The sequence below is a fragment of the Lipotes vexillifer genome, unplaced genomic scaffold, assembly GCF_000442215.2.
Source record: "Lipotes vexillifer unplaced genomic scaffold, Lipotes_vexillifer_v1.1 scaffold584, whole genome shotgun sequence".
Lineage (NCBI taxonomy): Eukaryota > Metazoa > Chordata > Mammalia > Artiodactyla > Lipotidae > Lipotes > Lipotes vexillifer.
The window spans coordinates 1,857,833-1,870,595 of record NW_006783036.1 but is presented as its reverse complement, the minus strand read 5'-3'; the positions used below and the strand labels follow the sequence as shown (position 1 = coordinate 1,870,595).

The 12,763-nt window shown below is 46.3% G+C and overlaps 1 protein-coding gene across 3 annotated transcripts in view; it reads left to right on the top strand.

The window, feature by feature from the left end:
• The window catches only part of TRAF3 (TNF receptor associated factor 3), a 30,532-nt gene that overhangs the window by 13,869 nt on the left and 3,900 nt on the right, over window positions 1–12,763 (top strand). Inside the window, exons 6-8 of one of the 3 annotated variants that reach the window (XM_007455612.1) lie at window positions 2,577–2,651; window positions 4,292–4,384; window positions 8,607–8,747. In XM_007455612.1, the coding sequence (XP_007455674.1) occupies window positions 2,577–2,651; window positions 4,292–4,384; window positions 8,607–8,747 (309 nt within the window). The remainder of the gene's footprint in view (window positions 1–2,576; window positions 2,652–4,291; window positions 4,385–8,606; window positions 8,748–12,763) is intronic. The other 2 variants (XM_007455613.1, XM_007455614.1) reach the window with 2 other exon arrangements.

Below are 12,763 nucleotides of genomic sequence, written 5' to 3'. Positions count from 1 at the left end.
GCCCCGCTCTTCCCTTAAAGCTGAGGTCAGAGGTTTTCACAGATTGTGCTAGTGATACTTAACGGTACAAAAACAGTGAAAACCCTCATGCTGTTTTTGGAAGTCAGATATTTCAGAAACAAACAAAAGCTACAAAGTGGTAAATTCAGAGCAAAATATTAAGAATTGAGAAAATGGGAATATTTACAATGCAAGCAAAGGTGACACTTTTTAGGTTTAACTCTGTAAACTAGGAATCACTCTAAGATTATCTCAAGGAAATCAGTTAACTTAGGCAAGTGGGTGCAGGGGTGGTGCCCACACTTCGGGGGCCGCTGGGAAGGCACCTGGACAGCCTCCCCCAGAGGCTGTGCACATCACGCTGCCCTCGGGCGCACTTGCTTTAAGGCAGGTAGATTTTGCAGTAACCTCATTTTGATCAGGATATATCCAGAAGGAACAATTCCAAGGATTCTTAATGTTTTCGCATCTGATCCTGACCTGGACCCCCTCTGGTTGGTGTTCTGGGAACCATCTGGGGCTCCTATGGGCTCGGTGGGTGCGTGCCCCACCCCCACCCCCCGGTCCCCACGCCCAATTCCCTTGGTCCTGGGTTCTCTGATCTGAGGAGCCTGCTCACCTCAGCCTTTTCAACAGCCTGGAATTTTACACCTGGATATGGGGGAGGGGAGCTCAGTCTCTCACGTCCATGACAGCGAGAGGACCCATGTGGGCCGAAGGCCACTCTCACTGAGGTGCACCCTCCCTGGACGTTGACTCTGCTGGGCAAGGGCAGGGTCTGGACTGGCGACGGTGGTCTCTGGGCCCCTGAACGTGCCTCTGGGAGCGGCAGGGAAATGCATGTAGATTATTTCCACAACTGGAAAGTCCCTCTGTTAAAGTGAATGTATGAAGAGTCTGTATTGTTGAAATAATTTCCTGGGTTTTATATACCTTTCTAAATTTTTACTCACTCAGGGCTGTCTGTATTCGGGGCCAAAGCTGCCTCCATTTTGCCTCTAAGTTATTTTTATTTTTAAAAATCTTTAAACCTAAAAAAAAAAAAAAAAAAAACTTTAAACCTGCATTGATCTTGGGTTTCTGGTGAAAGGTGCTATTGGTTTACAGATGATTCTTGCTTTTATCCCCAAGCTCTGGCAAATTCTGTAGGGCTCTGAGATTAATGATGATAAAGCCAATTTGAAAAAAGTACAGCCCTTTCAGTTAGTGCACTGAAAATAATGTCAAACTCGATATGACCCTGATTTTAACATTAGGAGTGTTAACTGTTTAGATTCACGATTGTATTGATGGCACTGAAAGAATATGTTTTAAAATTTTCAAACTGATGTTACTACGCACACGGTGTCCTTTTGGGTTTCTGCGCCCGTCACCTTCAATGTACCCTTGGGGTGCTTTCCTCCAGTTGCAGGCCAGAGCCTCTGCGGCCACGACGACCCCGCCCTGGCTCAGACCTTCCGCAGGGCTGGCCTTGGCCATGGTCAGGTGGGTCCCTCAGGCGGGAGGGCCGTCCTGTGAGCCGCTCACTCTTGTCCTCAATACTGACCTGAAGGGAGAGGAATGTCTTTGTCCTGGAGGACAGGAGGAGAAGGTGCGGAAGCCGCCTGCACCCACCGGAGTGACATATCCCGTGAGCCTCCGGGACTGCGTGTGCACTGGCTCGCGGGGAAGCGCGTTCCCGGGGCCACTGTGCGCCATGCTCACTGGCCACTCTCCCAATTCAGGGTCTGATCGCTTTCTATAAAGAAGATCTATCCCTAGAGTTTCCTGATGAGAATTTCTTCAGTAAAGAAAGAAATTATCCTTAAATTGTATTAGCCTAACACAAAACACTGTGTCTTTAAAATGTAGCTATTTTAATTCCCTTTACTCTTGAGGGGGCACCGTAGGTGGTTTTTATTTGATGATTTGCTGACATTTAAGCTGAACACAGGGGTTTTTCCTTGCAAGGGGAGTTATCCTCTCCCAGCCCCTCCTGTTCGTCCTCCATGAACTGGAGGTGACCATTGTTAAGATTCATGTTGTTAGAATGACCTTAGAGGTCTTTGAAAAGCTACTTGAATTTCTGGCCATTACAGAGGGAAGAAAGTCTTTTCAGAAGTACTGAGAGTAATGGTACATTGTGTAAGCTTGCTTTGGAAAGATATTTATTTTTGTGTACTGTATATTAGGTGTGTGACCCAGTTGCATCCTGAATGCTTTCTATTTTTTGTGTTTCATGCAATTTTTGTTTATAGTCTTTAAATGTGCATTTCAGTTTATGTTTTTTTTCCTTTCTTTTTAAAATTCTGGCACTGCAGGCAGCATGTCGCAAAACAACTTGTTCTAAAGAAACTGCAAGTTTAAAAAATGTTATAGTAAATGTATTTCTGTATATTGGTGTATATATGTGTATACACGTGATGATACTGTATATTTACTGCATATAAGTCTAGGAAGCAGATGCTATATACACACCTGTAGCTGATAAACACCATTCGTAATAGTACAACCCAGATGCTATCTGTGCCCTTGATATGTTTGAACATTTTCATGCAAACGTTCGTGCCACAACTCACGTCTCTTTCCCGTTGCAGTTGAGTGCACACTTGTCAGAGTGTGTCAATGCCCCCAGCACCTGTAGTTTTAAGCGCTATGGCTGCGTTTTTCAGGTCAGTATCCGACATTTGTCCTTCCCAGTCACTGACATTCCACCATGAGAGAAAGTTATTCTATTAACATTTTAACATGCAAGCTCTGGGCTTTCAGTTTTGCCATGGAACTGAGTCACCTGCCGCACGGGTGACGTAAGCCACGTGCAGCGGATGTGGGTGCTCGCTTTCCAGGCCGGGGGTGTCGTGAGACTTGAGGTAGACACCTGTGCTGAGGGGGAGTTAATGCATTAGGAGAACGATTACATTCAAAACCAGTTAGTGAATGGGACAAGCAGGACTGACATTCGGTGGGGTTTCTAGGTAGATAGTTATGGAATTTGAGCTGTTACTTGAATGTAAGTCACTGGCAAACTGGACGTGGTTTCGGCAGTGTGTGCATCAGTGCACAGTTGTGAGGATCACACGTGCGTGTGTCCAGAGTGCATTCCATGTACATGCCACATGCACGTGCCCAGAGGGCCATGTGGAGAGGAGGTCTCTGCCACTGCCACACCTAGGCCGTGAGAAAGCTGTTCCTGGATTTTTGTTTTTGTTTTTGTTTTTTTAACACATCTGAGATGGCTAGTGAACTTGAACTAGTTTTCATTTAAATGTATATCTTGATCTTAAAACTATCAAAGGGCAGTATATACTCCAATTAAAGTATTTTATATTTGATTTTTATGTATTATCAATACATTATTGTGAAATCAATACAGAGATATTGGCATCTCAGTATTTTCTTAGAAAGTAAAAAGCCTGAGAGTAAGAATGACTATAGCTTTCCCTTTGCTTCAGTCTCTTATGAGACTGAGCCCTCACCACTGTTATGTCGTATGTACATATATATCATTCATTCTGTGTATGTATATATATATGTTTATATATAGCAATACTTATATCAACATATATATATGACTATTCTATGTACAGAGTATATGTTTTGGAGATCATTAAAATGCTTTCTGTGGCTTTTAAATATTCCAGTATCAAAACAATTATATTCTTACACCAATTACTTTGTTAAATACATGAAGCACTGTCTCCCACGCTTATTACGGATTCTGAGATGGTCTGCATCTTATGTACTCTGTAGATCGTTTATGTTCTGTATGTAACTTTCTAAGTATACATAGGATAGTTAGGAACAGTAATACAGTGTGTTTCACTGGTAAGTTAATACTTTAATAAATCATTTAGAATCTTACTTTGATTACATACTCACTAGATTATTATAGCAGCATCTAGCTATGACTTGCAGGTGTCTAAACATTTTCCATTTATATTTTGATGCAAAAAAATTTTAGGGAACAAAAATGATATATCTAAAATTTAGTTTCTTGATGTTACCAGTATGAAACGTAGGTAAGAAGGCCCTTGATAAGAAGCTTGAGGAGTGAAGCTCACGGCCTCGAGATAGTTGTTGTAGAATTCGCAGTGTCTCGGCTTTGAGCTGCTCCGTTCTTCTCGAAACAGCCTCCTCACCTGCACACAGTAGATCAGGGGCCACTGAGCCCTCCTGAGGCTGGATATCCCCTGTGAACCGTCCATGAATAAGTCACCCCTGCCTCGTGTAGTGCTGGATTGAGGTCGGCTGTGAGTCTCTCTGACTTCGGCGGAGTGAGGTTGGGTAACGCGTTGCCTCTTTATTCTCGCAGGGGACAAACCAGCAGATTAAGGCCCACGAGGCCAGCTCCGCGGTGCAGCATGTCAACTTACTCAAAGAATGGAGCAACTCTCTAGAGAAAAAGGTACGACACACCGCCTCCTGCTTTTGTTGGTCTTTAATACTTTCTTCAAATTATTTAAAGAAGAAAACCTTGTTTATAGTTAGTAATGGATTTTGCATAAAAGAAACAGCATCAAGAGTGTCAAAAAAGTAAATTCTCTTCAAGTGATCCTGAGTTTATAAAAGAAGCTGTGTGGTTTTGTTAGCTTGCTCTTTGGTTTTTTGTTTTGTTTTGTTTATAAATTTATTTACTTATTTATTTTTATTTTTGGCTGCATTGGGTCTTCATTGCTGTGAGTGGGCTTCTCATTGCAGTGGTTTCTCTTGTTGGGGAGCACGGGCTCCAGGTGCGTGGGCTTCAGTAGTTGTGGCACATGGGCTCAGTAGTTGTGGCTCGTGGGCTCCAGAGCGCAGACTCAGTAGTTGTGGCGCATGGGCTTAGTTACTCCACAGCATGTGGGATCCTCCCGGACCAGGGCTTGAACCTGTGTTCCCTGCATTGGCAGGCAGATTCTCAACCACTGTGCCACCAGGGAAGTCCTTGCTATTTGTTTTTTAATTGCCAAGCAGGTATGAAGTGCTTTTTTTAAAAAAAAAAAAAAAATCACATTGTGCTTCTCTTAGAATTGTTCTAGGACAGGGATTGTCACTTCCAACCCCCGTCCGCCCCGCACCCCGTCTTTTTGTAAATAAAGCTTTATTGAAACGCGGCCACGCACACTCATTCCCGTATTATCCGCGGCTGCTTTGCACCAGGACGGCAGCGTGGATGAGCAGAGATAGAAACTGTGCGGCCCGCACAGCCCCAAAAACTCTCCTCTGGCTCTTTAAAGGAAAAGCCTGCCAACCCCCGATCTGGAAGGTCACCAGTGTTACCTGCTTTACCATCCTCTGTCCTCTCGGAGACGAGGAGAGGACAGTTGCACATCGCGAGTGTGACTGTTGACCATGGGGGTTGGGGGACCACGCAGCCCCTTCCCGGACACACCTGCTCTCCTGGGTGTCTCCTCGAGGGGCCCCAGCTGTGGGGTCTGGACTCCTCAGCAGGCCCCCGCCCACGTAGCACTCCTTCCTGGGGAGTTTGTCCTGTGGTGCTCAGCTCGCCGGGCCTTCTTACCTGAGGAAAAGATGAAAACCTCCAAGACTTGATAGAGAAGGAGGTTATAGGATCTCCCACCTGTGGCTTGTGGCTTATGTACACAAATAAGAAATCAATTTGATATTCAACAAACATGTGTTGAGAACCTGCGGTGGGAGGGCACTAGGATGCAGCCAGGGAGTTGATGTTTGCTTTCTAAAGGTTTGTAAAGCTTTGAATATCTTGTTTTGAGTATTAAATCCAAGCAATTTAAAATGTAAATGTACTTAAAAGAGTCTAAAGTTTTAAATCAAAAGATGTGTGTTAAATCTGACATAAAATAGTTTTTTTAATACAAATGCTTAAGCTGGAGATGAGAACCAATAAAAGGATTTGCGTGCTGTGTGTACACACGTGGGATAGGAGAAGCCTTCTGTTTATCAGTGAAATAAAATCTGTTACATGAATCATTTATGACTTTCCCAGGAGCACATATTTGCTCTGAGTTCAGTGACAGTTTACCTATGAATCTTTTTTTCCCCTCTTTTTGAAGAATGCATTGTTTCTGCCTTTTTTAATTATAGGCATAGATTTCAGGGCTTTTGGTCTCTCACAGATACGGCTTCTCATTTATCTAAAAGGTTCTTCCTTTCATGTAAAGTGAATTGGTTATTCCAGCTAGTTACGTAACCATTGAGCGGGGGCCGGGCTGCGGTGTGCTCACCTCTCGGGACAGTCGTCCTCGGGGCCATCGCCGTGGGGCACGCGGGGGTCATCCTGTCACTTGCGTCCTCCTGCCCTGCCACCTCCACACTTGTCCCCCTCAGAGCATCCACTTTGCATCGCTGGAAGCCCCGGGACACAGCCGCACAGCCAGCACCCCTCCCCAGAGCTTCTCCCTCTGTACACCGGCTGAGAGGGGGCCGAGTTGCTGCTGATACATTTGAAACGTCTGTCCTCTTGGTTTTGCAGGAGGGTGAGCCTCTCCGACTCCGTGCCCCCTGCTCAGGTCAGCCGGGCTCCGCCCTGCGCATCCTTGCTTGTGTTCATGAGAAGCTGGCTTCTCTTCACTGGGCCCAAGAGCAAAACCTGGACAATGAACGGAGATACTTGTATTTTCTTAAAATGGGAATTTATTTCTCATCATAGAATTAATTCAGTTGGAATCTCCTGAGTTATTTTGTTCACCTATACTAGAAAATAGAACGTCTGAGTTGATTCAGAAACACTGATTATTATATCCACAAACTAAAGAAAAAGTGTTTTGTAAAATCCAGGCTTAAAAACACCCATCTTATGTTTTAGGACAGCTTAAAGCAAAGGGAAGTGTGGAGTGCCCACCAAAACAGGCTGGGATAAAGGACGTTCCTGGTGAGGAGGGTCTCAGGAAGGATGAGGGGGCCCCTGTTTTCATCTGCTGTGTGGATGTCACACTGTGCTGCTTGGAAACACACCTGCCAGGTAGACTTTCCTGTACCTGGTAGACTGGTGAAAGCAGGGGTCTGCAGGCACCCAGGGGCTGGGATCCTTGATTAAAATATGTAAATAAATAAAAAATCAGTTTAAGGGCAGTCCCTAAATTAAGAAGTTAAGAGTTTGTTGCGGCATGATGTGTGATCATCAGTGTGAGAGTTCCGTCATCCTCTGGTAGCTTGATTTGCTGCAGAAAAAATCGCCATTGGTTTTCGAGATATTACTGAGATTTTTATCAGAAAGGTTGGCCTGTGTGCATGATATTTCTTTTTTTGGGTGTGAGAATAAGGAGCCTGGGAATTGTGTCCATCTTTGACAGATGGGAGTGAGTGAATTGTAATTTCAGAAAAAACAAAACCGCCACTGCCTGCTACCCGTGCCCCAGTCTGGGCGCTGCAGGCTGATCACTTGGAGGAGGTCGTGGGCCTGTGAGACAGCGTAGTTTAGGGAGGAAAGTCTGTTTGTGCTGAGTGAAATCCTAGGAGAGCGAAGTATATCTTGCAAGTTCTGTATTCCTTCATAAATACATTTGTTATAAATAAAATAGACTGAGGCAGCACCCAGAGGTGCTGCCTGCCGAGCAGACTGAGTAACGTAAGGACGCCTCACTTTAGGCTGGTTGTTCTTCAGAGGGACAAGGTCAGGAACCCAGATGTGTCCTGAGATGCCCGTGGGCCATCCCCACGGCCAGACCGTCCTCAGGTGCTGGAGGTGTTAGAGAGGCACCTGCGAGTAGAGCTGTTCCGATCCGTCTCGGAGCTCCGCGTCTTCCAGGGTGGCGGCCGCATCTGCGCGTGGACACAGCTGTTGGCGGAGGGAACCTTTCCAGGGACCAAAATGCCCTTCGTAGAAACACTGTGAGAAAGAAGCCTCGTAGGGTCACGCTTGAACTCCTCACCCTGGGGCTTGTAAGACCAGTGTAAACTGGCTCTTGGGAGCCAATTATTTTTCAGAAAGGAACTTTGAAAAACTCAAAGGTGGGTTCCCTGCTGGGAATGGCGCCCCCCCAGCAGACCCTTCCTGGCACCCCCAGTCGGCAGCTCCTCTGTGGCGGGGGCGGGGAGGCTGGGAGGCTGGCCCCAGGACTCACTGCAGCGCGCGAGACTGTTCCCATCGTGCTCCCTCGTTCCGTTGAGAGAGCTTTTCAAAGGGCATGTATGGCCCACTGGTGGGCGTGAAATAATTTAGTGGGTTGCAGCTAGCATTTTCAAAAGTAAAATAGAGTAAAACAGAAAATATCCGGGTGCATTGTGATCAGGGCAGATGTGGTTTTGAGATCCCTGTTTTTAGGGATGTGCACACGTACACAAGTGTCTGTGCAGAAGAGGTAGGGTGTAAGGATGTGTTTCCTACTGTGTTTCCTTGTCCAAGTTCGAAAGCCACTCTGATAAAAGATTTATTAGTTTTCAGCAAAAACTTTAAAAAGCATCCATTCTGAAATTCAGTCATTGCTGCACTTTGCCTCATCTTATTTGATTCTTGGGAGAGATTCTGAGAAATGCAGTTGTAGGATCCCTGTTAAACTACCAGGACTCCTATTTCCTGTGTGAAGGGATTTTTTTTTTTTCCTGGAACTCCTTCATTGAGCTGACAGAAGGCCTGTATTGTAAACATTTAATTACCATTATTATAATTGTTATAAATTGATATTAAAATCACTTTTGTTTGCTTAATTGAAGACTTTCTTTTTCAGGTTTCCTTGCTGCAGAATGAAAGTGTAGAAAAAAACAAGAGCATACAGAGTTTGCACAACCAGATATGCAGCTTTGAAATTGAAATTGAGAGACAAAAGGAAATGCTTCGAAATAATGAATCCAAAATACTTCATTTACAGGTAAGAAGCTTAAAGATCATGTCTGGATAAAAGGGAGCACATCTGCGTTTCCCTCCAAGACTTTCTCAGGGAGATATTTGAGCAAAAGCCCTGACCTTTGTCAAACAAGGCAACTTGTTTCTCTTGCTTAAGTGAAACTCAGGGAAGGTGGCCTGGGTTTGCGGGCCGACCTGGGAGGCTGTAGGCACCTCTCCTCTCGCCTTTTCCCGGGGGCCCAGCCCCATCACCTCTCCTCTGTGCCTTTGGTTCATTGTTGGTGAAATAAGACTCAGAGCCTGTGTTTCTAAAAATTAGCTGTTTTATTATTATTATTTAAGATTTCATATTGTTCATGAGTAGTTATGTGTAAAGTTTCACTTCCTAAAGTGAACTGAAGCCAAACTATTTTGTTCTGAATCTTCTAGTGATGCACGTACACAGTCACCTTATTCCACCACAGTGAACCACAGCTACCTCCAAAATAAACACATAAACCTTTGCTGCTCCCGAAAAAGCTGGTGTATAAATAAGCCTGATTAAAATGTGGCTCCTCATTTCTGTTACCAACACAGGCTTCCATTAGGTGCTTGTTACAGATTATTCTTCTAGACACTGTCTTCACATCAGCTTACTCAGAGTGTACCTTGGTGATGGTAATTCTGGTGTGTATCACACACGCCCGTGGGAGAATCACATGTTGCCGAAATGGTCTTTCAGTGCTCGTACTTAACAGTGTTTCCCTAAATTATCTGGAAGAGAAAATATTTCTAATAGCTCAGAGTCACGGCATCTTTGAGATTGTCTTTCCTCCCATTTTAATGTTGAGATTCGTTATAGTGCCTTGAATTGCATAGGGATTTATTAAGTTAACTTCATTTGTATTAAACTCTGTGGTTGTCCCAAGACAAGGAAAAACACAATGAACCATTAGATTGTAGTAGAAAAGATACAAGTCATAAGTATTGAATCAAGTCAGAAAAGTACAGTGTCACGTAAAACACCACAAGCCTCCTACGGGAAGTCTGTGGCGTTTTGCTGAGGCCTCGGAGGTGCTGGTCAGCGTGTCCAGACAGAGGCCTGTGCTGCCATCCGGTAAGCAGGTCCAGCCGTGCACAGGGTGGCCAGGGCTCAGCGGGGTGCGTGGAAAGGCCGAGGAAATTACGTTATGCTAGAGAACCACTTGTTAAGGCATACTGACAGCAGAAGGAAGAATGAGTAAGTAGTGGGTGGTTGGCTTTTTTTATATTTAATTCTTATTTTAATGTTGTGGTTTCCACAGTTTTTTTTTTTATTGAAGTAGAGTTGATTTACAGTGTTGTGTCAGCTGCTGCAAAGCGACTCAGTTATACACGCACACATTCTTCTTCATATGCTTTTCCATTATGGTTTATCACAGGATATGCTGAATATAGCTCCCTGTGCTGTACTGTAGGACCTTGTTGATCCATTCTGTATACAATGGTTTGCAACTACTAACCCCAACCTCCCATTCCATCCCTCCCCCATCCCCTCCCCCTCGGCAACCACCAGTCTGTTCTCTATGTCTGTGAGTCTGTTTCTGTTTCGTAGGTATGTTCGTTTGTGTCATATTTTAGATTCCAAATGTAAGTGGTATCATATGGTATTTGTCTTTCTCTTTCTGACTTCACTTAGTGTGATAATCTCTAGTTGCATCCATGTTGCTACAAATGGCATTATTTCATTCTTTTTTATGGCTGAGTAGTATTCCATTGTATATATGTAGTAGTGGGTGCGTTTATAACCAAAAAACATGAGAGTGTCCATAATGAGGTCATGGATGCACTCGCCTGACACTTTGGAGACTTTACATGCATTCCTCCCCTCCATTCCCCACTTCCAGCATGAAAAGTTGGAATTTACTTTAATCATTGCACTGTGCGTGATTCACGTTTTAAAACTTCCACGATCGAAGAAACCACTGAGATCTAAGTCAGAGAGATCCAGCTCCAAGCTGCGGAGCCCGGGGAGGTGAAGGCTGAGCAGTGCCACGTCTGCAGGCGGCGGTGGCCCGCGCCAGCGCTCTTTTCCTCCTCCTTGGAAGGCAGGCACGGAGGAAAGTAGGCTGCATTCCAAGAGAGGGACAGAGGTCAGGAACAGGGGCTGACGGGCTGGAAACCCCTCCGGATGGCTGACCGTTTCCCGATGGTTTACATGGAACCACATCCCCTGGATGATCTCAGGGTCGGTAATGTTCGTCACCATGGTTGCCAGCGCTGAGAGGCGGCCTGGACCATCCGCCTCTGAGTGAACATTGATGGCGGCCCTGCGGGCTGGGGCTGGAGATGCCGGCTCTGAGTGGGGCTCTCCCTCCCGTCCCTCCCGACCTCCCCCCACCAACCCCCATTTCAGCAGAGCCTGGCTCAGACCTGCCCCTCGGTCCTCACCCTAGAAATTCCAGCTTTACCTGAGCACTATACAGTGGCTCAGGACACCACCACCATGACTGGCCGCTGTTCCTCGCTGCTGCCTTTGCCACTCTCTCCGCGGCAGAATGGACCTTCCCTCCCCACGTCCTTTCCTCAGGCACCTCAGATGGCACTGTAAATGCCACCTCCTCCAGGGAGCCTTCCCCACCCTGTGCATTGGACCACCTGGATGGTGACAGACCTGTCCCTCTCTGTGTCATCTCCTCCCTTGTCTGAGTCTCCAGTCGACCCTAAATCCTGAAGACTGGCTTGTACAGGAGTCCACACAGAGTGCAGAGCTCCTGATGGCCCCAGATAGGGCGGATGGGATGCAGTCAGAGTTGTGCAAAGGATGTGGAACTTAAGAGTGGGTTAGCTTTTGCCAGCCATGGAGGGGTAGTTTCTTAATATTTTACTTTGTAAAGAACTTTTTTTTTTTTGGCCATGCTCTGCAGCATGTGGGATCTTAGTTCCCCGACCAGAGATTGAACCTGTGCCCCCTGCAGTGGAAGCACGGAGTCTTAACCACTGGACCACCAGGGAAGTCCCTTTTTTCTCAATTTAAAAAGACAGCCTAGGGCTTCCCTGGTGGTGCAGTGGTTGAGAATCCTCCTGCCAATGCAGGCGACACGGGTTCGAGCCCTGGTCCGGGAAGATCCCACATGCCGCGGAGCAACTAAGCTCGTGAGCCACAACTGCTGAGCCCGCATGCCTAGAGCCCGTGCTCCGCAACAAGAGAAGCCACCGCAATGAGAAGCCCGTGCACTGCAACGAAGAGTAGACCCCACTCACCACAGCTAGAGAAAGCCCGCGTGCAGCAACGAAGACCCAACACAGCCAAAAATAAATTAATTTATTAAAAAAAAAAGAAGACACCACTGTGCTTCCCTGGTGGTGCGGTGGTTGGGAGTCCGCCCACTGATGCAGGGGACGTGGGTTCATGCCCCGGTCCGGGAGGATCCCGCATGCCGCGGAGCGGCTGGGCCCGTGAGCTGTGGCCGCTGGGCCTGCGAGTCCGGAGCCTGTGCTCCGCAACGGGAGAGGCCACAACAGTGAGAGGCCCACGTACCACAAAAAAAAAAAGAAGACACCACAATGAGAAGCCCACGCACCACAACCAAGAGTAGCCCCCGCTCGCCGCAACTAGAGAAAACCCACACGCAGCAACAAAGACCCAACGCAGCCAAAAATAAATAAGTAAAATAAATAAACTTAAAAAAAAAAATGTAAAAAAAAAAAAAAAAAAAAAGAGAAGACAGCCTAGATGTGAGCTTCATTCCCGTGTTGCATTGTTAGCAGGAGCTGCACTCCTGGGCGCTCCCACAGTCAGTGGCTCTGCCAGGCTGGAGCGGGAGCGCTCTGTCCGCTGGGCCCGGGAGTCCCACCCACATCGGCTCGGTGACCAGATGGTGCCAAGTGACAGACGGCGATTTAAGCCCTAAGTGCACGAGCATGAGACTGATGCTCTGTGAGCAGGTCTCCTGATCAGGGTTTATTCACATAGTGTGTGATCTGTGCTGTTTCTCTCAGCTCCTGAATCCTTCTTTCTAGTAAAATCCTCACCTGCATTTAAGATTTGTTTTTTATAGAAACACTACAGGGGCTGAATGT